The sequence below is a fragment of the Sitophilus oryzae genome, unplaced genomic scaffold (genome assembly GCF_002938485.1).
Source record: "Sitophilus oryzae breed Bouriz unplaced genomic scaffold, Soryzae_2.0 scaffold_1059_pilon_pilon, whole genome shotgun sequence".
In the NCBI taxonomy this organism is placed as follows: domain Eukaryota; kingdom Metazoa; phylum Arthropoda; class Insecta; order Coleoptera; family Curculionidae; genus Sitophilus; species Sitophilus oryzae.
The window spans coordinates 5,243,087-5,270,951 of record NW_022145681.1 but is presented as its reverse complement, the minus strand read 5'-3'; the positions used below and the strand labels follow the sequence as shown (position 1 = coordinate 5,270,951).

Genomic DNA, 27,865 nt, shown 5'->3' with positions numbered 1-27,865 from the left:
TGCGTAATATAAAATTGTTTTCGTTAGAAGTTGGAATTGAAACTAAACAAATATCTTTAAATAATCTTATAAAACGTTTATTCACTCAATTGAGTAAAAAATATATGTAAAAGAAAGACAAAAAATAAAAAGGAATAATACATTACAATATCATTGGTACGTGGACACATATAAAAAAGTAAAATTACCGAGATTTACAAACTAAAGACAAAAATCATTAGCAATATTATGAAAAAAACTTATTCTAAGAAAATGTCATCATCACTTTCAATTGTTAAATCTATGTTTAAAGATTCTTTTTCAATATTTGTAATTACAGCTTGTCCATTTTGTCTGGCGCCTCTTCCCTTCACCATCTTAGCTTTCTTTTTAAGAGTTATCAGTCCATTTTCCCGAGTCTTAATCTTCTTTTTCTTCCCTCCAAATGCTTCATTCTTTTTCATTTCATTTTCATCCCTCTTTTTAATTTTATACTCCTTATGAATTTCATCATACTTTTTTCTATATAACTGGACTTGTGATTTAGCAATATTCCACTCTACTATACAGTTAGGTGTTTGATTTTTTGTTGGATCTTCTACTGCAGAATATTCTGGTATTTTTAAGCTAAGATTTTTCATTACTTCCTCCAATACATCGTCCACATATGTATTTATTATTAAATCAGCCTTTTTATCCTAAAAAAATACAAAAATTATTTTTCTGACTGATATGTAGCTATTATACTGTATGATCAAAAAAAAAACGGCATCCCATTGGTTCAGAAATGAACATCAATGACAATTCCCATATAATTTTACACATAAAATGGCAGCAATCTTCATTTCATAGCCCTCACTGACGCCGTTTTTTTTTCGATCATATTGTATTAATTAATGGTTGGCATACATGTTTTGTTGGTTGTAAATTAACTATAACCATTTTTCCTCCATATTTTTTACACTTTAATGGCAAATTACCACTAGGAACAATTTGTAATGTAGTACCAAGGCATATATTAACATCAGCAATACTAAAAGAAAATAATATCAGTTCATCATCAAAAATGCCTTTGAGTATGATTTACCTTGATTGATAATCAGACATTGCCAGATCTCGAGCTGGTAAATCTGCTTCCCAATCTAAAATAGTGTCTCGTAACTTTCCCCTACATGTACGTCCTCTAACAGCTCTTTTACAAAATTCACCTAAATCCTTTTGCCCTACAGTGCTTGTTGCAGTGGGTCTTACAAACTGACTAAAATCATATTATTTGTCTCAAACTTTTATAGATATGTTAGGCACTTTTTATCATTACAAAAAAATTATTTTTTTTTCATAAAATATTAAAGCAAATTTAAATATTAACCTCTCACAAGTATCACACTGTCCAATAAACATATTGCCATGCAATTCAGCTAAATTTGTCCTAGGAACACCTGTTCGTAAATGAAGTCCATCAATATTTTGGCTTACAATATAATGCACATAATCTTTTTCTACTAAATATTTTAATGCCATATGAGTCCTTGTCGGAATAGCCTCATTGAATGATATATTTATTTCGGGTTTTTTGCCTTCTTTCTCCAATGTCCATACACCCTTTGGACCTCTGTTATAATTAAAGAACAAAGTTAAAAAATCTTTAGATATAAAAATAAAATAACTCGAATAATGACGACTAAAATACCTAAAGTCTGGAATTCCAGCTGCAGTACTAATACCAGCGCCTGTATGAACAACAACATGCTTAGCCTTCTGTAACCATTCAGTTAATAATAAACATTTATCTTTAACTTCCTCTCGGGAATGAAACGTCTATAAGCAGTTGAAAATTAATAAAAAATATGGTAAATTAACGTTTATAGAAAACTTACTTCTGGGACGCCAAGAACACCCTTATTTTCATAAGGGGAAAGTCCGTCGGCGTAATTGCAAGACATGATAAATCAATGCCTTATTAATCGTCACGTTAATAAGTACATTTTTAAAGAATATGATTTCAGGGTGCTGAAATATTTGAAATCTGGAAAATGAATGGGGAGAGAAGCGAAAGTACCTCTGTACTAAAGAAAATCAAAACTGTTGTTTATTGTTTGTCATTTGTCAGTTTGTCATGTGTAAAAAAGAAATGACAGCACAGATGTCAGCTGTGTAAGGGCTGTGTAGTTTTTGAAAATATATTTTTATCTTATATTATACTTATATTCAAACACATTATATATGATTATGAGTACTCTACGATCCCAAATCATATACCAAATTCCAACAGGGAACAGGGATTAGAGGAGGCATATGCTGTCCTCCATCTGTCCTCCATTCGCGAACTTCGAGTTCCGGGCTTTACACCCTGAGGCTACTCGAGAACGGTTCTGAAAGGAGCTGTGCGCGATAGCCTAGTGCCTCCATATGGCGCGGAACAGTTCTGGAACTTTATGACTCAATTGAATGGAGTGAGAGTATCGCGTTCTTGAACAGTTCAGAGCTGCTCAACTGCGTGAAAGGACAGCAATAGATGAGGCATAGTATGCATAGATAAAGAGGTAAATGATACCAGAGTAAGAACTTACCGTATTTTGTTTCCGGTTTATTTACTTACCGGTAACTTGATCGTTCAATTATAAGTTATCAGTAGGTCTTTACCGGCAGAGACATTACCGGTTAATACCGGTGTGTTTACTGAATGCGCCGAATGTAAAGCTGGGAGGAATTAAAGATTACAAAAGTAAAAAAGCAAAAACACTAGCTTTATTAATCCCGTAAGAACATATGATCTAGGATTAAATCTATATTTTAACGAGTTTATCTCTAATACAATAAATATATACAGACCAAATCTATGCATTATTGCTGCCAATAAATAAATATTACAATCCATAATTTTAGCAATAATATATGACGCTCTAAATATTAAATTATTACAAGTACAATTAAGTAATCAACTTATGTAGAAGACTCGTTCCTTCGTTGGTACTGTGTAGTTGTAGACTTCCGCTTTGCATTGCTCAGGAGCGTCTCAATGTCACTCGGAGCTGCTGGTTTAATTGTAGCATTTAAAAAAGGCTGTCCCGGGTTTTTCATTATGACTTGTCCATTCTTAACTTCCAAAATTCCTGTTCAAAAAATCCTTTTAATATACATATATATAATATTTTTTAAATTAAAAATGAGAAGTTTGAAAACATTTAAAACAAAAAGAAGAAACAGATAGAGAAGAAATAGATATTCAGGACACCTTGTCCTTCTTTCTGACCATATTTATATTGCAGAGTAACTATCAACAATATATAATTACAATATATTGGGTGCATCTCAAAAATGGCTAACCCCTATAACTTTTTTACTTTTTCAGAAAAAACGAGATTTATTATGTTAGTATATGACACAAATTAAGATTGTTTTTGGTCATTTCCTGTTTCACCGGAAATGACTAGAACGTTTGACTTTTAAATGGCACCCTCGGTATATTTCTACTTTATTTGATAGAAAATGACACTCTGAACAGAATGACATCATATGTTAAGTTTTGACATTTTCGCTTATAAAAAATTAAAATATGAATTTCAATCTAGAGTGCCTTTGTTAAAAACACTAATTTTTAATCAAAGCCCTTTGAAAAAATACATTTGACCATCTAATGTTTTTCGTACCTTGTCCTGTCCATTTAAAAGATGCCCAAATCGCATTTTTAACCATATCTCAATTTTTTCAAATGGAACAAGGGTGGCTCACTAGCATATTTGGAAAAAGCATTTTTTAAAAATAATTTGGTACCACTTGGTATTTCGAGTCAAATTGTCGTTATGAACCACATGTTACAATTTCAAATAAACCATATGCGAAAATGTCAAAAGTTGACATATGATATGTCATTCTATTCAGAGGGTGCCATTTAAAAATCAAAAGTTGTAGTAATATCCGGTGAAACAGGAAGTGAGCAAAAACAATTGAATACGTCAATTAATTCTAATTTATGTTATATATTAACATACCAAATTTCGTTTTTTTATCTGAAGAAATAAAAAAGTTATAGGGGTGAGCTACTTTTGAGACGCACTCGGTATTATACTACTACATTATATATATATATATATATATATATATATATATATATATATATATATATTATATACTACTACAACATTATTGTTAAGTTGTTATAACAACTTACAAATAATGTTGTAGAAACGGCATAGTTATAGAAATTACATATTTGATTAAAAATGCAATACTTACCCATTTTTGCCATCTGTTTCATCTCATCCTTAGTCATCAGATATTTCTGTACTTTAACCACTTTGTCACCAACTTTCACGTTCGCAGGTTTTTTTGACGGCAATTTACTCAAACTATGTGGAACAGGTTCAGTTTCAAAATCTGAAAATAGTTTGATATTGGATGGTTTTTCATCAATTTCATCCAGCGATATTGCTGTATTCAGAGTTTCATCTTGTATTTCAATTGTTGGAATCTTGCGTTGCAGTGGACGTTTCCTTTCATATACCTAAATTAAAGAATAACAATCAATAAATAATTGTATTTAAAACCAAATTGAGTAAGTTCGAATATAAAAAAGTGACGGCACAAATACGAAAAATCTACTACATATATGGAATTTCTATAGGATTGGTGCATTTCAGTTGATTTCAACAAATTGCGACAGCAGCGCTTCAACGGAAGAAATCACAAATGATCAGTATATATTTCATGTCGCCGTCCCGGTTACAGTTCGTGTTGATCGCATTAAAATAATATTGACATCGTAAAAAGTATTTTAGTTTTTTGCTAGTGCAGTCAGTGAGACTATAAAACACTCAGGTACGAGGTTTGTGTGATGTAACGCTGTTTCTCGTAGCAAAAAATAAGTGAAGAAGAATTCGAACTAGGCGTTGTGTTGTGTTGTATCAATTTCAAAGGTTAATAAAATTGCAGAAAAAAAAACCGCGTAAAGGAGGGCGTAATTAGGGCGTTGTTAAAACACAACACGACGGACGCCTAGTTCGAATTCTATTTCACTTATTTTTTACTACCCGAAACAGCGTTACATCACACAAACCTCGTACCTGAGTGTTCTATAGTCTCAATTTGCACATTTTAAAATGGGAATAAATATTCGTCACAACAAACATCTAATATATCAACTTGTAGAGCAGGAAAAGTAGCAATAGGAATGTAAAATTTGTATTGTCATATCTTTTCAAATTGCCAGAAAAAGTAAAAACGAAATTGGGAAAATTCTGTTTTTCTCATCATTCACCTTTGTATTTCTTCTGGTTTCCCAGATACCAGTAGTGCCAGGGCTGAAAAAAATGTTTTTATGATTTTTAAACAAAACACGTTCCAACATATTCCTTCTTTATGGTTTAAAACAGTTCTTATTGTTATAAACAGAATTTTATCTCCAAAGTCCAGATAAACGAGTAATACCTACATAAAACACTTCTTGTTTTAAGCTACATATACTTGTGTGTAGTCATTGAAAATTAACAAGTAGGTTAGGTATTGCAAATAAGTAAAATAGTCGGCAAAATTTATAGATTAGAAACTTATAGATTTTTTAGAGAATTGATACTCCTACATGTAGCACAAAATAATAGGTTTAAGTAATTTTAAGTACTTTGTTTTTTAATAGAGTTAGGTACTTTGTATTAAAAACATATTTTAAATTAAAGTCCCCTTTTTGTTGCTTAAGCTAATCTGGATGGCCTATACTTTGTTTAGGCGGCATCCGAACCGCGATCCTCGGTCACTGTCAATGGCCTACCTATTGTTGCAGACCTGTGTGGACTCGGCCTAACCTAACTAATATGTCCCGCCCCCATATGACCTGGAATCGCATTAGGGTGCGTCCACACCATCCTAGAAAAAGCGGAACGGCGCGGCGCCGGCGTAACGACCTTGAATCGATTTCCAGCAATTCTATTGGCTGAAATTTTCGACAGATGAATTTGACAGATGAAATTTTTGACAGATGAATTTTACAGCCAATAGAATTACTGGAAATATATTCAAGGTCGTTACGCTGATACGCCGATCCGCTTTTTCTATGATGCACCCTTAAAGAAGACACCGTAATGGTTCATTGAACATTCGAGAACAATCGAGTTCCACTGGAATGGAGGCATACATACGAGAACATTCTAAACCTTCTCTATGCACCTAATGAACTAATCGAGAACCGTTTAGCTGTGGGTATATAACCCGAGGTCTGTGCAAAGGAGGACAGAAACAAATAGACGCGTACAGTTGCCGTGCTAAATTCAAAATAAATTCCTTTTAGATAAATAGTAAATAAGTTGTAAATAGTTCTTTAAGTAGTTTTATCGTTATTGTGTTGTTACTTAGTGTAAAATAAATTGTGTTTAAATAAATTAGACATTCTATCCACACGGAACCGACGAAAAACGTAACACTACCACTATCAATGTGTATTGAACAAAGTGAAAAGAGCAAAAAATCCCCCATACATATTAAATAAAGTATTTTATTATTTAATTAAGTAACAAACACCATCACATTTTTCTCTCTCTGACTTACAAGATCTCCATAATGGTTCACTCCTATACGTATCGAAAAATCGCATGATATGATCATCATGAAAAATATGTGATCAGAGAAAGCAACAAGTCATACCAACTTTTTATAAAATTCTTCAACTCAAAACATCCAAATATTGTAGCATATCTTACCTTAGCACCTTCCAGCCTCACTACCGGCTTAATGTCATGTTTATCCCTATTACCATCACCATCATTATCATCAATATCCCGACTTAACTCATCTTCGGTTCGGTTTTCTTCAACTGACGGCCTAGACGGGACTAGTTCCGGATTATCTATGCTTGTTATATGATATTCAGCTACCTGAAATAATATATAGAATATTTGCACCAAAAAATAAATTAAAAAAATTACTTCTCCCTCATTTTCGTCCTCGTCGAACGTATTATATTCTTCATAATCGGAAAAGGTCATACTACTCCTATTAACTTCTGAAATAACCTCTTGTTCTATCTGTTCTTCGTATTCCATAACGGCGTGTGTCAACTGATGCGTCTCCAACTGTTCTTCAGATTCAAAACTGTAGTCACAGTTTTCGCATGGATATGGTAATCCTTGGAGGTGTGTGGTTATATGTTCCTTCACTGCATTGGCTGATTTAAAAGAGGTATTACATATGACACACCTATGAAAACAATATTAATAAAACAATCTAAATGTAATTTTTAAAACTTTTGAATAACTAGATTAAGAAAGGAACATATCAACAAACTTAGGGCGAACACGATGGGGGATAATATGGCTGACTTATTTAATAAGATAGGCTTAATCAGATACGCTACTGAAACACTAAAAATACAAGAAAAAATACCGAGCGCGTCTCAAAAATGGCTATAAGTTTTTTATTTTTTCAGATAACAAAACAATATTTTGTATGTTAGTATATGACATAAATTAGAATTTATTGACGTATTCAATTGTTTTTGATCACTTCCTGTTTCACCGGAAATGACTACAACTTTTCATTTTTAAATGACACCCTCTGTATTTTATTAGTTTATTTGATAGAAAATGACATTCTGAATAGAATGACATGTCATATGTCAACTTTTGACATTTTCGCATATTTATAGTTTATTTGAAATTGTAACATACCACTCATAACGACAATTGGACTCGTAATACCAAGTGTGTGGTACCAAATTATTCGTAAAAAAATGCTTTTTCCAAATATGCTAATGGGCCACCCTTGTTCCATTGGAAAAAATCGTGATATGATTAAAAATACGATCTGGGTGTCTTTTAACCGGCCAGGACAAGACACGAAAAACATTAGACGATCAAATCTATTTTTCCAAGGCTCCTTGATTAAAAATTAGTGTTTTACCACAGCCATGGCAGTTTAGATTGAAATTTAAAATACCATTTGATTTTAAGTGAAAACGTCAAAAGTCGACATATGATACGTCATTCTATTCAGAGTGTCATTTTCTATCGAATAAAGTAAAAAAATACCGAGGGTACCATTTAAAAATCAACAATTGTGGTCATTTCCGGTGAAACAGGAAGTGATCAAACAACAATCAATCCTAATTTATGTCATATACTAACATATCAAGTCTTGTTTTCTATCTGAAAAAATAAAAAAGTTATATGGGTAAGCCACTTTTGAGACGCACCCGGTATATAATTATTATATTCAATTCTAAGTGAATTCATAATTGATTACTTCACCACATGTAATGTACTACTTATTGACAAGCGAAAATCTGTTCTCTTATTTTTCTCGGTTATTAACTGAGATATACCGTACGTTGCACAACTGTTTTGCAGTCTTTTTCTGCAAAATAAAAACACTAAATCACCACAATACACCAAAACACTTTTACTTTTACACTGGACGGGCGTTTCGCTATCCGAAACGCGCGTCCAGTGTAAAAGTAAAAGTGTTTTGGTGTATTGTGGTGATTTAGTGTTTTTATTTTGCTGTGTAACACCAAAGGTTCCAACCCTCAACTGTAGTCTTTTTCTGGATTTTTTTCTTTTTTTTGTAATAAGGTTAATTTAAGTTTGAACATAATATCCTCCCAAATTTACTATAAACAAAAAATAACATAAAAGAAGCTAATAAATCCGCAAAATTACAAATCAAATACAAATGTGTCAATTGAGAAATATCAAACAAAATTGTCCAACATGGGGGGCATGATGTCATTTTACCTCGAATGCATACAGATAATATTAAGCTCCTTCCTTAGTCTTTTATTTAAAGTTATTAACCACAAATGTATACCTCAAATTTACCATACTGTGAATAGCACTATGGTTAATAAGGCTGTCTTTTCTTCTGAAAGACATACTGCAGATGTCGCATTTGTGTTGTAAAATTGTTTCTTCGACTTTCCTGCCTTGGCCAGCCGCATAATGACTACGCATGTGTCTTGTTAAGTGGTGACTTAACAGAAACGTTCTTCCACAAACCTGTAAAAATGTTCCAACAATTATAAGCAGTGTATTAAACCTACATTAGCTACAGGGTCCGGCAATAGTTCGTCGGGCATCTGTAGCTCCTAGAATAAAAAAACTTGAGAATTTTGTTTAAGTTCAAGCCTAAAGTATGTACAAAGACGTATTTCGGAAAATATTAAAATTTCCACAGGGCGGCTCAAAAAAGTGTGAGTGGATCGGGATGATTGTTTTTAAAAGGAACACCCTGTATGCTATTGCATTTTTGACTTCCTTTCAGAACACTTTACAGAAATACATCGCAAATTCCGTTTGCACTTAAACAAATTCCCAAGTTTTTAATTCTAGGAGCTACAGATGCCCGACGCATTATTGCCGGACCCTGTATATTACATACAGGGCGAGTCAAAACTAAACATCGAAATCTAACAAAACACCCTGAAATGAAAACTCCGTAAAAAATTATTCTGCAACCACTGTAACCGCTTTTTGTTATAGCTGGATGTCACTTTGAACTAGAGGTGGGAATTCTAGTTCCTTGGGAGTAACTAGTTCCTTAGTTCTAGTTCTTCCAGAGGAATAGTTCCTTGAACTAGGTCTTTAGTTCACATGGGTTGCGTTATAAGTCAGAACTATCCACAGTATGATCTGTATAATTTTTAAAATGTACGAAATATAACGAGACTTGTAAGTTTTATTGCAGAGAAAAACAAAAAAAATAAAAAAGAAACTCAAATCAGAGTTTAAAAAGCTATATCGTAAATCAATTGGAGCAAATAATAAAATACTTAATATTGGCACATGTGTAGGTGAAGATAAATGATACATATTAAGGTAAAGTTTCTCTCTTATTTTACGAAAAATTGCATTTTTTCTCGCTTCAAGCTTTTTGCCTAAAAATTCAGAATATCTACTTCGTTTTATAAGATATTTCTTAATTTAAGGGACCTAAAGTGAAACATTCTCATAAAATATTCAAAGAACAAATTAAAAACAGTATCCACGACAATTTTCTGTGGTAATTACGCCGGCCGCGGCAATAGACTAGGCCGGACCTGCGGACTGAATAGATTCTCGTGAACTAGTCTTTTAATAAGTTCCTCACAGTCCTTTCAGTGGGTAACATACGGCTGGCACTCCCCAATCCCGCCTAGCATCGGGCTACGATCGCGCTGGCCGATCCGTCGCCGTCGCATATTAGTATTTCGCAACAAGTCCTTTGAGAAACCGGGAACTAGTTCCTTTCGTTCCGGGGTCGGAGTAGTAAATTGGAACTAGTTCGTTCACGAACTACACACCTCTACTTTGAACGATAAACTAATAAAAAACTAGCAGAAGACGTAAAGTCGTGTATTTTATTTTGAAAAAAAAACGGAATAAATTATCTATGATATAAAATCCATCAGAAATTGCGGGGAAATATGCCTTGTTTAGATTTGACTCACATTGTATATAGCTAATAATTTAGCCTCTTTTAATATGAATAGTTTTTAAAAAGGCATAAGCATCAATAATTTGTAATTAAACTTATAGAAAATTTAATATAAAGCCCCGTTTACACATAACGTTTTACCTCTCAGTATTAAGGTACATTCAGGCTGAGAGCGTCGAGCGTCGCGGTTGCGTTGCGTCCGCCCCATTGAACTCGAACCCCGACGCTCAGCGGACGCTAGCGCAACGCCAAACGCGACGCTGTCTGCCTGAACGGTCTAATTTAAGTTAAGTGAGTTGATTCCATTTCGACACGCAAACGCGACGCGACGCTCGACGCTCTCAGCGTGAACGTACCTTTACTTGTTCAGTCAAACCTTATGAAGTAAATCCATTTGTGTAGACGAAAAAAGTTTTACTTGAACTGAACTAAGACGGTCTAGAGGACTAGGCTAAAACTGGCAGATAAAACATAATGTGTAAATGAAGTGGATGGACCTGAAAAACAGCTTGGTATACAGGGCGGTCTGAATTATATTCGGAAAACTTCGGCAGCATTTTTCATTTTATTTAGATTTTTTCCATATAATTTCTTAACTAAAGTCGATATTTGAATGAAAATTGGTGTCTAGGAGTTTTTTGACATGAAAAATTTGATTTCGATGTCAATATAACTCCTCTACTTGTAGGGGGAACCGCCTACCTGTTTTTAACTGATTTGAAGATTAATAACTTTTCGTCCGTGCCTGTATAAAACTACTCAGTAAAAAAATATACATTTCCGCCATTTCCTACGTCTAAAAGGTCTCTTGGTAAAAAATGCTACCAACTAATAATTCTCGAAATATTTGGAATCGAAATAATCAATAAACGTTATCATTAATATAATAAATTATTATTAGTTATAATAAATAAAAAATGTTTTTGTGCCAAAGGTTCAATAGAAACTGTTTCATCATAATTTCTTCTAGAAGAAATTTGATTAATTTCTAAAAATAAAAAGTTCACAAATTTATAATTTTTGCCAAATATCTATCTAAACAACATTTTATAAATAAAATGTTGTTTAGTTAGATATAGTGTTTATAAATAAAATGTTGTTTAGATAGATATTTGAGACGCACCCGGTATTGACAAAAAACAAACGTGTTATTTATAAGGTGTGTTTTGTATGGGTGCGTCTCAAAAGCACAGTGTTTTGTATGGGTGCGTCTCAAAAGTGGCTCACTTCTATAACTTTTTTATTTTTTCAGATAAAACAACGATATTTGGTATAGTATATAACATAAATTGGGATTGATTGACGTATTCAATTGTTTGCGGTCACTACCGGTTTTACCGGAAATGACTACAACTTTTGATTTTTAAATGGCACCCTCTGTATTTTTTTACTTTATTCGATAGAAAATGACACTCTGAATCGAATGACATTATATGTCAACTTTTGACATTTTGGCATATGGTTTATTTGAAATTGTATCATGCGGTTCCAAAATACCAAGTGTGTGGTATCAAATTATTCGTAAAAAAATGCTTTTTCTAAATATGCTAATGAGCCACCCTTGTTCCATTTGAAAAAATTGAGATATGATTAAAAATACGAATTGGGCATCTTTTAACCGGTCAGGACACGACACTAAAAACATTAAACGATCAAGTCTATTTTTCCATGGCTCCTTGATTAAAAATTAGTGTTTTTAACACAGCCATGGCACTCTAAATTGAAATTTAAAATAGAATTTGTTTTTGAGTGACTATGTCAAAAATTGACATATGGTATGTCATTAAATTCAGAGTGTCATTTTCTATCGAATAAAGTAAAAAAATACCGAGGGTGCCATTTAAAAATCAAAAGTTGTAGTACTTTCCGGTGAAACCGGAAGTGACCGAAAACAATTGAATACGTCAATCATTCCCAATTTATGTGATATACTAACATACGAAATCTCGTTGTTTTATCTGAAAAAATAAAAAAGTAATAGGGGGTCAGTCACTTTTGAAACGCACCCGGTATATTGACATGTATTGATAATTTACATTCCAAATCTTGAGAACAGTTAGTCGTAGCCATTTTTACAAAGAGGCTTTTTCTACTTAGAAACGGCAGAAATGTATATTTTTTCACTCAGTAGTTTTATACAGGTACAGACGAAAATTTATTACTCTTCAAACCAGTTAAAAAATATGTAGATAGGTCCCCTACAAGTAGAAGTCATTTTAACATCGAAATCCAAATTTATCATGTAAAAAAACACCCAGACACCAATTTTCATCCAAATATTGACATTAGTTCAGAAATTATTAGGAAAAAATCGAAATAAAAATAAAACTTCTACAACCTGTATCTCTGAAAGGAAGCATTTTAGGACATAACGTTATACAAACTTTTTTACCTATTTTTATCGGTAGAATATACTACCGAAATTTCCCGAATAAAATTCGGACCACCCTGTATATTATGACTATGAGTTTTGGAATAGAAATTTGTGTCAAATTCACTAACTGAAAAACATAAGTTAAAAAATAAACTAAAATTTTAGTGTTAAAATATATTTCAATCTACTAAAATGCGCAGTATTATTTTCCGCTTATTTTACGCTAAAGATGGGAGTCAATATCTGAAATAGGAAATCTGATTTTTAGCTCTTTTTATAACACTTCAGAGTCACCCTGTACACAATACTTACTTTACAAGGATATGGCCTCAGTCCAGCATGGGTAGTTATATGTCTCGTTAATCTGAATTGGGAATTAAACGAATCATCACAATAGGTACACTTAAATGGCATGTCCTGGTTGTGAATTACTAGGTGACGTAACAGACCCTGTATATAAATAATAAGTTATACAATAATTGAAGACTTTTTAAGAAGAAGTAAATAATGTTCTAAGTGCGAAAATCATTATTTCGAGATAAATAACATTTTTTTGTTACATGAGAACATAGATCACAACTACACAATTTACCTCCATACAAAAGTGCTTCGTTTGTCCGTTAGAGGGCACCAGTAAAAAAATAAACCCAAAACGTTAATGAATGTAAAATGTATTTTATTTTTTTTAACCTTGTTATGAAGCATATTGTTAAATATTATTTGTGATATTAACACAAAATTCTATATTTCCGCCAACTAGACTGTTAACACATAGTAGATCACACAATAGATCTTTAAGGTCGCAGTGACTAACTCCCCTCCTAAACATTCCTAAAAACACATAGTAGATCTTATGCGCCTACATAGCTTGATGTGACAAGAAAGATTTTTTGGAAATTAGCTTCGGGTGCGCGGTGGCGTTTTTTCACAAGAGACAAAAAATACAGTAAATGCCAGAAGAGCTATTTTGGAAATAAAAAATTCTTAATTTTCTTAAAAAAATATTGTTACGGATTCCGTGGGTCCACTATTTAAACTCACGATAAAATACTTAACGAATTTATTTGTCTCACTCTGTACACACAACTTATACTATTTACAACACAATTTATGCAACTACTATTACTGTAACGGTATTTCGCGGTATTATCAAACTTCAGACTTCAGACTATCTTCAGACTGGTCCAACTGTCAAAGCGCGGGCCTTATATACCCCTGGCGATGGTTTCTGGAATTTTCTAAAGAATTCTGTAATTTTCTTTTACTTTCTGGCGAATTCGCCAGGTTACGCAACCAGTAATACACCTTGACCTTAATATTTTCTTTTACTTTCTGGCGAATTCGCCAGTTATGCAACCAGTAATACACCTTGACCTTAACATTGCCCCCTTCTCAAATTTGATCGTCCCGATCAAGGTTTCCTGTCTGGTATCTCTTCAATCGATCCAGATGAACTACTTTCATCTTACTTCTAGGGCTGCGTTGAATCCGGTACACAACATCATTTATCCTCTTGATGACTGTATAAGGATCTTCCCATGCTGGAGTTAACTTTGGGGACCTTCCTTTCTTGCGCTGTGGGTTATACAACCATACCCTATCGTCCTGTTGAAATCCCGTAGAATTAGCTCTGAGGTCGTAACGAGCTTTCATCCGATCACTGGCTAGCGCAATTTTACTTCTAACGGTCTGATGAATTTCCAATAACCTTTCCTTCAGTTCATCCGCGTAGTCCTCTACGTTCGTGGTGCTGTTGTCTGGTGATCCGAACACCAAGTCACAAGGCAACCGTAATTCTCGACCAAATAAAATCTTCGATGGTGAAAGTCCGGTGGTGTTGTGAACTGCACTTCTATATGCCATTAGGAATAGTGGTATATGCTGATCCCAATCTCTTTGATGTTCATCCACCATCTTCGAGAGATGTTCTTCAATGGTCTTATTGAATCTCTCGACCATCCCATCAGACTGAGGATGTAAAGCCGTTGTCCTAGTCTTGTGAATACCAAGCAGATCACACATCTTCTGAAATAGTCTTAACTCGAAGTTCCTTCCTTGGTCAGTGTGAAGCCCTAAGGGAATTCCAAATCTACTGAAGACATTATTGACTAATACTTCAGCTACAGTCGATGCTTCTTGGTTTGGAATGGCAAAAACTTCTGGCCATTTACTGAAATAATCCATCGCCACTAAAACGTACTTGTTGCCCTTGTGCGTTTCAGGGAATGGGCCTGCAATGTCAACAGCAATTCTTTCGAATGGAAATCCCACGTTATATTGTTTCATTTTTCCCCTAGATCGAGTGCTTGGTCCTTGGCTGGCTGCACAAGTTTTACATTGTCGACACCATTTCTTGACATCTTAGCAATAATCCACCCAGTAAAAACGATCTCTCAGCTTGCTCAAGGTCTTGTTTACTCAATGATTAAGATGGGCTCCAGTTTTACCACCGTGAATTTCTTCCAATACCTGGGTAACTTTCTTCCTTGGTACCAGTAACTGAGTTGTTACTGTCCTGCCATCCGTACTTTCCCACGTGCGCTTTAACAATCCATTCTCAATCACCAGTGAATTCCACTGAGCCCAGAGAGCTTTGAAAACCAGCCCCCTGTCCGCAATATCCCGCCACGGTGGTCTCTCGCCGTTACCTTCCTTGAGCCGTAGTATTGCTCCGATGTCTAGATCTTCCATTTGATCTTTCCTCAATTGTATCGTCGTCCACTGTTCATCAGTTCTAAGCTTAAAACTCCTTATCATGACAGTGCCTTCACGTTGTTCCGTTTTACAGCAGTGCTTACAATCGATTTGACAGGGTCTTCTGGATAAACCGTCTGCGTTACCATGCATCTTTCCAGCACGATGTTGGATGGTAAAGTGATACTGCTGGAGCTTCTCGAGCCATCGTGCTATTTGACCTTCAGGTTATTTCATCTCCATAAGCCACTTGAGAGCCGCATGATCTGTCCTAATTAAAAATTCTTGGCCATACAGATATTTATGGAAATGATCAACTGCCTTTACAATTGCTAGCAGCTCCTTCCGGGTAACGCAGTAATTCCTTTCTGGTTTGGATAGAACTCGACTGTAATATTCTATAACTCGTTCTTCGCCATCTTGCACTTGTGATAGCACTGCACCGATGCCGATGTTGCTGGCGTCGGTATCCAGGATATACTTCCCTTGTTGTTGTGGGTAGGTTAAAATAGGACTTGAACATAAAGCCGCCTTAAGTCTTCCAAAGGCTACATCACAATCGGTGTTCCATTCGTAGCCGACTTCATCACATGTAAGGTAAACCAAGCACGTTTTCCAAGTTAATCCTCTTAACACCACCTCCATGAGACGTTCGAAAGTGGCTGGAGCATTGCATAATCCAAACGGCATGACCTTGAATTGGTATAGTCCGTTTCCTGTAGAAAAAGCCGTCTTTTCTTTATCGCCCTCGTCCAGACCCCAACTTGCCAGTATCCACTCTTTAAGTCGAGAGTGGAGAACCAGCACGAACCTGCCAGAGTTGTTAATGTGTCATCTATACGTGGCAGTGGGTAGCTATCTTTCTTAGTGACGTCATTGAGCTTCCTACAGTCCACGCAGAATCGTGTACTACCATCTTTCTTCGTCACCAAAATAACAGTCCATAACCATGGACTTGATGATTCTTCGATTACTCCATCTTCTAACATCTTATCTACCATTGTCTCCATTTCTTGTTGTTTGGAAAGGGGCACCCTTCTAGGACGTTGTCGAATCGGCTGAGCATGACCAGTATTAATCCGGTGCTTCACAAAATCCGTTCTTCCACTGTTGTACTTCTCAAAAATACTGCCATGCTTTAGCAGAAACTGCTTAGCCTTCTGTTTCTCCTCAGGTGTTAGGTGATCCCATGGCTGTTCTAGATGTTTGAGTGTGTTCTGGGATGCCGTTGGTGTGACAGCTGACGACTCTTCATCACATCTGGTGACACTTCTTACAGGTTCGCAGATGGCTATCTTGTCACCTTTTCGAATCTTGACACAATTCGGGAAAACATTCGCAATTCTGATCGGTATATTCTTGTCGGTGTTAACTAATGACTTTCCTACTAAGTACCTATCTTGTTTGTTATCGCTACTTTGTACCAGTCCAACACAGCACCCAGCGATTTTCTCCACTTTACCGAATACGATCTTCTCGGTATTACCAGGTATCACCACAGTTTCCGCTGATCTGACATCCATTCTTCCTGGTCCCTCGTCTTTAGACAACATAAACTCTTCATTTGCGATATTCAGGATATTTCTCTGGTGATCGAACGAAAATCCATGTTGACGAATCACATCCATGCCCAAGATGAAGTCATCTTCAATATCTGCCACTAAGACGCTATGCTGAAACTTCAAATTTCCTAACTTCAGTTCGACGATAGCCTCTCCCCGTACAACGGCCATTTCCCCCGTAACTGTACGTAAACACACTCTTCTTCCCAGAGGCATCAGCTTCAATCCTTGCACTGAGTTAGCCCGCACCAACGATACCATAGCGCCAGTGTCCACTGTCATTCGGATTCTCCTACCATTGACCTTCCCGTCGATCACTAAACTGTCAGCGGTTCTTCCCAGACTCCTAATGGAAAAAATCCTGGGGGCTCTGTTCTCCCCAGTCAATACTCGCCCCTTAGTATTGACTGATTTTAGTTTTCCTGGTGCCTACGTTCTCTGGATGGTGAACGGGATCGCATTTGGACAAGGCAATCCCGTTTGATGTGGCCATTCCTGCCACATCTATAGCACCTTATTTCCTGGGATCTTCTATGGTTCTCTGTCTGGGTTTTGTTGCTACTCTTGTTCACTAGTAACTCACATAGTTTACTAAACATCTCCTCCAAACGTATGTGAGAACTTCCGGGCTGTTCCTCGACCGTTACAGATCTTATCTTCGGTCTTGGAATGGCGCTAAATGCAGCTTCTATTTCCAGCGCCCTGACCAGTGCTTCGCTGCTGGTAGAAAATCGGAATATTTGCAGTCCCTCTGCAATTCGATGTCCTTCAGCCCGCTGATAAAGCACTGAGCAGCGAGTTCCTCCCTAAATCCTTCCGGTGCTTCTGGATATGCTAGGTGTACCAGCTGACGTAAGTCTGCTTCAAATTCCTGCAGACTCTCTCCGGACCTCTGCAGGCGTGTCTTGACCTGGGCCTGGTAAAGTTGGCGTCGATGTTGGTCGCCATATTTTCTGTCCAGTGCAGCGACCAAAGTTTGGTATTCTTGCTGTTGGGCTGCAGGAATAGTTTGCAACAGTTCCAGGGCAGGGCCACGCAGCGCGATGACAAGTGCCGCTGCTTTCTCCTGGTCGGACCATCCGTTGGCAGCGGCGGCTGCTTCAAACTGGCGGTGGTACATCGTCCAGGTGGTCTGTCCATCGTAGGTCGGGGCTTTGAGGTTCGCAGTTCCATGAACGCCAGGTGTCCTTACTTGTACCTTGGTCTTCTGTAGGTCCATCCCTAATTTTTCTATCTTCTGCTGAAGGCGCTCCTCCAGATCTTCTACAGCTTCTTGGAAGTGGTTCTGTTGTTCCTGGCAACGTACTTCCAACATTGATTGTTGCTTTTTTTCCATTTTTTCGAAACTTTTCTTGATACGGTCCTGCTCTTCAAGTTTTTCTTCTTGTCGACGCACTTCAAAACCTTGTAAAATTTTCTCGATCCGGTCCTGTTCCTCTTGTCTTTCTTTTTGATGACACGCCTCTAAGCCTTCCAGAATTTTCTCAAGCCGGTCCTGTTCTTCTTGTTTTTCTTTCTTTTGACGCGCTTCTAAACCTTCTAAGATTTTTTCTTGATTTTCCATAAGTATTTTCAAAAGGTGGCATTGTTCCTCTTCTTTCTCTCTTTCTAATCGGGCTCGCTCTTCTTCTCGTTCTTTACGTAGCCTTTCTTGTTCTTCTGCCTTCTCTCTTCTCATATTTTCCATAAAATCGCCCAATAATTTGCTTACTTCCTCCATTTTCTTCGCTTGCTCCCTTGTACCAACCATAAAAATACTCTAATTCGGTCTAAAAATCTTCCAATCCACTTAATTTCTTCTTAAAATCCTCTTGAATCGCACTTCCGACACCAATTGTTACGGATTCCGTGAGTCCACTATTTAAATTCACGATAAAATACTTAACGAATTTATTTGTCTCACTCTGTACACACAACTTATACTATTTACAACACAATTTATGCAACTATTACTCTAACGGTATTTCGCGGTATTATCAAACTTCAGACTTCAGACTATCTTCAGACTGATCCAACTGTCAAAGCGCGGGCCTTATATACCCCCAGGCGATGGTTTCTGGAATTTTCTAAAGAATTCTGTAATTTTCTTTTACTTTCTGGCGAATTCGCCAGTAATACACCTTGACCTTAACAATATGTTTAACGGTTCTTAAAAAAACGTGTTTATTTTTTTAGTAAGTTTGATGCCCTCTAACAGACAAACGAAGCACTTTTGTATAAGAGGTAAATTGTTTGCAATGAACTTATTTTGATTCTAAAAGTACAAAGTAGTTCTATGTCCACGGAATATTGGGACACCTTGTATATGTTATTGGTTATGGAACTTAGGACATTTTACAAATAAAACATTGCAAACCGATTTTTTGGCACTTAGCGCATTATTTACTCCAAGTCTTCAATAATATTCTAAATAATAACAGATACAAAAAGTTTTATGATGAACTGGCCTTTATATGATTACAAATATACCAAACCAATCTTATTGAAAATATATTTAAAAAAAATATAATTAAAGCCTGTTTGATCACAAACATTTCTGATCATACGAAACTTGTGTATAGAGAGTAAACTATAGTTACCTGTTTAAAAACAAAACTTTTCTCACATTTTGTACAAACGAAAGCTTTCTTTTTATCGTGTTTTTTCATATGATTGTCTAGCGACTCTTGATTACCATAATTTTTGTCGCAATGTGGACAAGTAAATTTATCACAGTGCGTGAGTTCGTGTTTCGTGAGGAGCGGTTCAGTGCTAAAAAGTTTTAAACATACTGAACAAGAAAATGATTTATCTTGACAATGGTTCCTGCAATGTTGTGCCAAATCATATTTCCTAGAAAATATCGTTCAATAAAAATCTCTATTACTTAAATTATTTAATTTGGGATCTGGTAGATAGAGATATAAGCATAGTATAAGGAAACTAGTAGCTTTACTCCTTGTCAAATTATTTGTTCTTTTTCTGCCACTTTATATGACCTTGTTCTCGTGGTCTATAACTAGGCAAAGTATAGTTGTGGCACTCGCCATTGTTTCACAAAGATGTATTTAGGAAAATATGAGTTCACAATAAAATAAAATAAAAAATATTGATCATCCAGTAAAAATTTGCTTGAAAACAGAATATTTTCACATTTGGTGTAAGTAGTAATGATTCTTCTGTATCTGAAAATATTCTGATGGAAAGAAATGCGGAAAAAATATATGACAGATTTTTATATTATTATCTATTTCAAAGATTTTCTATAACTTTTTGTTAATTTAAAACAAGTTTAATTTTAATATTAATGTGTTTGTTTTGTAGTAATATATTGGTTAAGTGATTTTCATTGGATAACTAATACATTGAACAAAACATTGTACTAAATAATAAAATACCATATTTAAACTTCAATCATTGCTAATAAACATTACAGAAATTTCAAAAGAGAAAAGAAGCAAGAACAATGAGAAATAGCATCACTACTTTCTCACATAATAAAAGAATATTTTTTTAGTTATTGCTACCGAGTCTTGATGTCTCAAAAGAACCAGGAGTTTCCGGTTCCCTAGTTACCATATTATCAAGAAATTATGTTTTTTTAACTAAAAACTAAAAAAATTTCCAGATTTTTTTTTCAAAAAAAAAATTGCGCCGAGAAATCTTCATATTTCTGGGGCCAAAATATACTACCCCTAAAAAAATGTACACTTATTTAAGACTCGCCCTGTATAGGGCGATTCACGGTTATGGTACGTTACACCGTTTACGAAACCGGAGCTGTTTTTCGGAACCGGTAACTTCGGTACCATGCCTCTAATAGGAACCGGGATTTCCAGTTTTTTTCGGTAATTTTGCTACTAGCAATTTTTTTTTCAATGAACAGCAAGCAAGGGATGGTTGTCAAAAGTAAAATCGATAAAAAAATGAGGTTTAAATGAAAATAATATCAAATTATTAAGTAGTAATCAGTCATTAGAAAATTAACCCAGAAAGTTAACAAAAACATGATCACAAATGACTCTCCAAAAAAAACTCAAAGCACAATTTTTTGAATTATTACTACAACCAATAGCAGCACACAGTAATATGGCACTCATTTTTTGTCAATCCGTCTCTGTGCTGGGACGCAACGCTCGAACCTCGCAGATCGACCGACGGAACTCAACTGAAATGCTCTGCAATCTGCCGATACTCGACAGATTGACTCTCAAAAAAAAATCAAAGCACAATTGTTTGAATTATTACTACAACCAATAGCAGCACACCATAATAAAGCACTCATTTTTTGTCAATCCGTCTCTGTGCTAGGACGCAACGCTCGAACCTTGCAGATCGACGGACGGAACTCAACTGAAATGCTCTGCAATCTGCCGATACTCGACAGATTGACTCTCAAAAAAAAATCAAAGCACAATTGTTTGAATTATTACTATAACCAATAGCAGCACACTATAATAAAGCACTCATTTTTTGTCAATCCGTCTCTGTGCTAGGACGCAACGCTCGAACCTTGCAGATCGACGGACGGAACTCAACTGAAACGCTCTGCAATCTGCCGATACTCGAGAGATTGTAAAAACTGGCAGAAAATATTTGGGAGAGTGCAACTACTCTTTTCCTTCTACTATGATATAAGCATGTGGGGTTTTTATTATATTTTAAATTTTGTTTTTGACTATTTATGCAAAAAAAATAAGATTTAAGAAATATTAAAAGAAATGTATATAATCAAAAATCAACAGTGATGGGTCGTGGGTAAATACCCGATAAGAAGGTAAATTAAATTTGGTTATTTACATTTACCCATCGAGAAATATTATAGATATATGCCTGATATACACTCGGTATATTCCTGGTATGATACCGGGTACTTACTATGAGGTCGTCGGGAAATCCCCTTATAAAAGGTTTGTTCCAACCAGCATTTCGGGATCGTTTCGAAATCGTACTCGAATCGTTTTTTTTTTGCAATTTGCTAGCATGCGCGGACTTCGAATAGTTTCGTGACGGTGCAACAAGTATCAACGTTGGAATGCTTTGTGGACTGTTTTCGGGACTGTCAAAAGTGTCAACCCCCGTTCTCAGAACGACGACGTGTCGCTGGCGACACAGTTTGACGTTTGAAACAACCAATGAGAGCTGTACTAAATTTAAAATTGACAGCTGTTTGAATTTTGTACAAATCTGATTGGTTCCTTTGATGTGTCGCTGGCGACACTCGCTGTTCTGAGAACGAGGCTTCAAGCGTGCGTGTATCGATCGGTTTTTTACTTTTGTTTAGAATTTCATAACATAACCCTATTATTTTTGTTTGCAATTTGCAATAATAATAATTATTATTCTTGAAATGGAGAATCAAAATCCAGTAATTGTTGGTAAGTGTTTTCAACTGTATACTCACTAACTCACTTACCTATCCTCTCTTTTATGATTCTGTTATCCGTAGTTTCCTGTTATCTCTTTGCAGTGGTAGAATCTTTGAACATTATTTTATAAATAAAAAATTAATTAACATTTCCGAACGATTTAGTCCACACAAACTCACAAGCAAAAGTATAACGCACACGTATTCGAATTCGTAAAAAATAACCAAGACAGAAGCATCAGCCGGACGCCGGACCAGAGTCAGCTGTTAAAAATCGACAATCCCTGCCAATATGCTTTAATACGCAAGTCAACCCAAACAGTTCTCAATTTGGACCATGTACCGAAATTACCGTTCTGAAATCGTAACTAAACGATCCCAAGGTAGGTTGGTACGCAAATAGGATCGTCCGATAACCGTCAAATCTCGGTTGGAACACATTTGAATTACTGCGCACGAGCGTAATCGTTCGGTGACGGTTCTGCGGCGGGTTGGAACAAACCTAAAATTGTGTCAATACATGCTTTGGTTAATTTTTAAGAAAGAAATGAACTATTTGCGGTACCTCGTATATTTTACCTAATAATCGACCGTTCCCATACATTTCAGCGACCCTGTATATCAAAAACATTTAGCGTCATGCTTATATCATACTATCACCAGAGTTATCACCGTCAATATACTTACGTGTAAAATTTACTATCGCATGATGAACAAGAAAACTTTCTTATTCTTTCGTGATTCTTTAAATGCAATTCTAGGAGTTGTTTTAGAAGAAAACTTTTATCGCAAAGATCACAAGAATAAATACGTTTTTCATCGATATGCGTTTCAGCTGCTTCTACGTTATCACTCTCACCGTACACATCACCCTCGCTCTCTCTTGTATTATCTTCTTCATTGTTCAAATTAGAACCTCGACTCGATTCATCCTGTATACTACTTTCCGAAGGTGTTATGCATAAAGTAATAATTTCCGTGCCATCTTGCAACTTAACTCTTTTCGAATGTTCAGTGTTAGGTTCGGCGTCATTTTCAACAATTTTCACATCTTTTACGGGTAGAATTTTTTCGCCGCCCCTTTTTGTTACCTTGGGGACTTTAGGAAAGTCGGGTTTGACCAATCCACCCGTTCGAAAGAAATTCTAAAATTGTATAAATATACAGGGTAGTGTTATAACAAATATCGATTTTTAAACATTCCCGAATGACAAATACGAATATTAATTTGTTAAAAAAATATTTTACAAAAGATAATGGATATCATAATTAATAAAACAAAAGAACTTTTAAATGTTAATTGATTTCTAATAAAAACTAATTCTTGAATGTTATTAGTAGGTATTTTTATTTATACAAGTTGACCCAGGCTTCCAAAAAACTTCTAATGTGGTTTGTGAATTTTTTTTCAATTTTTTTTCAGAATATGCTATGGCACATTTAAAAAAAATTGTAAACATACAGGGCGATTCAAACATGTTCAAACTAAAGTTGTATATTTTTAAATGAAATACTATGAATTTTTTTAGTTCAGTTTATTTGTTATTAAATTACCATTTAAAAAATTCCATAATGGCATATTCTATACCGAGAGGTTTTAGAAATATAACCATTATAAACTAAATTTACTGCTTAAAGTACCGTATGATCGAAAAAAAATGGCGTCCAGTTGGCTTGGAAATGACGATCGATGACATTTCCCATATAATTTTACATATAAAATGACAGCGACCTTCATTTCATAGCCATCGCTGACGCCGTTTTTATTCGATCATACGGTACTATATTAATTATTGTGTATTCTTCAAAATTAACCAAAATGTTGTAATCTTGTTTCTCTACCAAAAGTAATTTTGTTTGATATATACAGGATTATGACTCCACTATTTTCCATGTAGTTTGTATCATAATATGGCATATTTAAAAAAAAATTGTAAACATACAGGGTGATCCAAACATGTTCAAACTTTTTTAATTCGTTTTTTAGATTTTTTTTAGTTCAGTTTATTTCTTATTACTTAAATTACCATTCCAAAAATTCCATAATGTCATATTCTAGACCGAGAGGTTTTAGAAATATAACCATTTTTAAACTAAATTTACTGCTTATTTAAAGCCCTCTCAAAGTTCTAAATTCGAAGAGTTTTAAAATTGTTTAACAGGAAGTACTGAATAATTGTGTATTCTTCAAAATTAACTGAAAAGTTGTATAGTAAACGCCACGAATGTTTGGGAGTGATTCATCGGTCGCTACCATGTGAAATAATCTGTTCAAGGTCACATAAAACTTAATTCCAGTGCCGTGGTCTTTCAAGTCATATAATAATCAATATATAATCTGTTGTAATTTGTTGTTTTAACTGTCAAAGTCTTGTCAAAACATATATTTGGTTATAAATATAAAATGGAATGCCCAATTGGTCGCAATGCAAGCACACCAATGGACTGACGCACAAAAACGAATCCATCAAAGAAACGCGATATAGTATTGTCTTTGTCAATCACGCTAACATTTTAGAATAAGTAGGAGGAGCGCAGGCAGATGATTAGACCGGGCCTTTAAAAACCTACGTCTGCGGTAAAAATTTACGTTTTTAATGTAAAAATGATAGCGCGCGTGTCGATTCTAACTTCATCAAGCGATGAATCACTCCCAAACATTCGTGGCGTTTACTCTAATCTTGTTTCTCTACTAAAAGTTGTAATTTTGATTGATATACCGGGTGCGTCTCAACAGTGGCTCACCTCTATAACTTTTTTATTTTTTTTTCAGATAAAAAAACGAGATTTGGTACCCAGTGAGCATTTTATTCCTTAAGGAAAATGATGACGTTGTTACGTTACCCGGTACCAGGCCCAACTTTTGCCTGATAAGAAAATGTTCCCTAAATGTGACAAAACTTTGCTCACTGGGATATGTTAGTATATGACATAAATTAGGATTGATCAACATATTCTATTGTTTTTGGTAACTTCCTATTTCGTCGGAAATGACCACAACTTTTGACTTTTAAATGGCACCCTCGTTTTTTTTTATTTTATTTGATAGAAAATGACTCTCTGAATAGAATGATATATCAAATGTCAACTTTTGACGTTTTCTCATTATTTGAAATTGAAACATGCGGTTTATAACGACAACTTGACTCGAAATACCAAATGTATGATACCAAATTATTCGTAAAAAAATGCTTTTTCCAAATATGCTAATGAGCAACCCTCGTTCCATTTGAAAAAATTGAGATATGATTAAAAATACGATTTGGGCATCTTTTAACTGGCCTTTTAAGGACAAGACACGAAAAACGATCAAATCTATTTTTCCAAGACTCCTTGATTAAAAATTATTGTTTTTGACACAGCCATGGCACTCTAGATTGAAATTTAAAATTGGATTTTTGTTAAAGCAAAAATATCAAAAGTTGACATATTATGATATATCATTCTATTCAGAGTGTAATTTTCTATCAAATACCAAAGTAAAAAAATACCAAAGGTGCTATTTAAAAATCAAAAGTTGTAGTCATTTCCCGTGAAACAGCAGGTGACCAAAAACAATTGAATAGGTCAATCAATCCTAATTTAGGTCATAAACTAACATACCAAATCTCGTTTTTTATCTGAAAAAAATTAAAAAGTTATAGGAGCAAAGCACTTTTGAGACGTAACCAGTATACAGGGCTATTTTCAATGTAGTTTGTATCATAATCAAACAAAGTTTATGGTATTAAAAACTTCCTATGCCTAAAATCGATACTTGAATGAAAAAATTGTGTTTTTTTTTTTGAAAATATATGACAAGATTTGACTTTTGCTGTTTATAACTTCAATAATTATATTATATTGTTAGTAAGTTGAGTAACCAAGCTACCTAGAGCCAGTGTTCGGAAAACTACATGTTACTTTTAAAAACTACATAAACTACCTACATTACATGAAGTTAAATGTAGAGGGTGTAGTTTATGTAACCTATGTATGTAACTTTCAAATATCAAAGGTTTTGTGAGGTTTTCATAAGTTGAAGCTTTAGAAAAAACATAATGTATTTAAGAAAAAAGAAGAAATATGGCTTTAAATATAATATTCACATCATATTATTTAGACCCCTCATACAAAGGACCCGAAAATTATTCATATCAATACATAGTTTATTAATGTAGTTTTCATGTAGTTAATGAACGGGAAAATAAACTTTTTGAAGAAAAACTACACATAGTTAATCAGGTAAATTACATCTTAATCTCTCAATTACTGTATAAAAAGTACAGTATACCAAAAATACTATATAAAAAATCAATTTTAATACCTTGAGAGCATCATCTGCTTTTTTACAATTGCTTTTAAACACATAAGACTGGTTAGTTTGTTGTTTACATGTGTTACAAATTAATTGAGGAAGACCATCAGTAGGAAATACCTAAAATATATATTTATTAAAATAAATATAACTACTAATATTTTACGTAATTTAATAGTATAGGCTGTTATATATATTTGCTAAGACATAATTTTATAATTTATATTTACTTAAATATTATAAAATTTTAAGAAAAATAATATAATTTTATGGTGCCATTTAAACTTTTAAAAATTTATTTAACAAATTTCTATAATGTTGACAGTACCATAATTTGTTACAGAAAGCTAAATAATAACTCGTACTAAAGCTAATCGAACAGCAAACTTTTTTTTGCAGTAAATTTTGATTATTTGTTTCTTGAGACAAGATTCCAATACTACTTCAGCAATTTTACAGATTCCATACCTCAATAGAAATGCAAGACATAATCTGTACAGTTAATGGAATCATTTTCGGATCCTTTTGGTATATAGATGTTAATTCTTTCTCGTCACTAGTCAAACAGAACCGACAAATCTTCATATCTTGTAATTGCTTTTTGTTTTTCTCCATTTTTATAAGGCAAATTTTAATAAACAATGAACTTTTTTATGAAAGCGCCACAAACAATATGGTGGCCAACTTGGCTTGGCTTTTTATTTGGTTCGATGATCCACCGCTTGGGGGAGAGAATAAGTCGTTGAATAGTTACGTTAGAGGTCGCTCTATTTAGAAACATTAAAATTTTTATTATTTTTTATAAAAATGAATCCACAAATGTCTCATACAAATCTTATACAATATGGCAAAGTAAACAAAATTTACATTTAAAAATGTATATGTTAAAATATAGTTAAAAGCATTTAATACCCTCCCATATAACTGGTTGCCTACACAGAGAGAGAAATAGACAAACCAGAGATATAGAGTCAAATTTATCTTCCTGAAGTTCATATATGATCATTAATTTATATATGATTTACTCATATCTTAGGATTATGTAAAGTGGTCTGAAAAGAAGCCAAATATGCGATAATATTATAGATAATATACAGGGGTGATACAGGGTGTTCCATTTAAAAAAAAATCATCTCAAGCCGCTCACATTTTTTTGAACCACCCTATAGAAGTTAAAATATTTTCCCTAAATACATCCCAGAACGTACAGCTGG

General features: G+C 34.5%; 2 protein-coding genes across 3 annotated transcripts; both read right to left on the bottom strand.

The window, feature by feature from the left end:
* Positions 1 to 53: 53 nt before the first annotated feature.
* On the bottom strand, positions 54 to 2,118 carry LOC115877006 (NAD-dependent protein deacetylase Sirt6). Its single transcript, XM_030893066.1, has 6 exons — positions 1,857 to 2,118; positions 1,670 to 1,797; positions 1,349 to 1,591; positions 1,067 to 1,237; positions 889 to 1,012; positions 54 to 677 (listed from the first exon to the last, which is right to left on the bottom strand). Exons 1-6 carry the CDS (start codon positions 1,920 to 1,922, stop codon positions 240 to 242), a joined length of 1,170 nt encoding a protein of 389 aa, XP_030748926.1. The 5' UTR covers positions 1,923 to 2,118; the 3' UTR covers positions 54 to 239.
* A 585-nt stretch (positions 2,119 to 2,703) lies between these two features.
* Positions 2,704 to 27,340, bottom strand: LOC115876992 (zinc finger protein 774-like). Of its 2 annotated transcripts, none has more exons than XM_030893050.1 (10): positions 27,120 to 27,340; positions 26,661 to 26,771; positions 23,042 to 23,499; positions 19,587 to 19,839; positions 13,064 to 13,201; positions 8,773 to 8,960; positions 6,894 to 7,164; positions 6,669 to 6,842; positions 4,216 to 4,483; positions 2,704 to 3,092 (listed from the first exon to the last, which is right to left on the bottom strand). In XM_030893050.1, exons 1-10 carry the CDS (start codon positions 27,264 to 27,266, stop codon positions 2,923 to 2,925), a joined length of 2,178 nt encoding a protein of 725 aa, XP_030748910.1. In that variant the 5' UTR covers positions 27,267 to 27,340; the 3' UTR covers positions 2,704 to 2,922. The 2 variants fall into 2 exon arrangements, with proteins under 2 accessions (XP_030748910.1, XP_030748916.1); XM_030893056.1 differs by having other exon boundaries at positions 26,980 to 27,256.
* Positions 27,341 to 27,865: the final 525 nt, after the last annotated feature.

Excerpts from the sequence above, each read along its gene's own strand:
- LOC115877006 (XM_030893066.1), bottom strand. The coding sequence starts at position 1,922 with ATGTCTTGCAATTACGCCGACGGACTTTCCCCTTATGAAAATAAGGGT. Across the intron at positions 1,798-1,856 it reads GTGTTCTTGGCGTCCCAGAA|ACGTTTCATTCCCGAGAGGA; the intron begins GTAAGTTTTCTA and ends AACTGCTTATAG. Across the intron at positions 1,238-1,348 it reads CAGTGTGATACTTGTGAGAG|TCAGTTTGTAAGACCCACTG; the intron begins GTTAATATTTAA and ends ATATGATTTTAG.
- LOC115876992 (XM_030893050.1), bottom strand. The coding sequence starts at position 27,266 with ATGGAGAAAAACAAAAAGCAATTACAAGATATGAAGATTTGTCGGTTC. Across the intron at positions 13,202-19,586 it reads AAAGTTTTGTTTTTAAACAG|GGTCTGTTACGTCACCTAGT; the intron begins GTAACTATAGTT and ends ATTTATATACAG. Across the intron at positions 7,165-8,772 it reads CACAGTATGGTAAATTTGAG|GTGTGTCATATGTAATACCT; the intron begins GTATACATTTGT and ends TTGTTTTCATAG.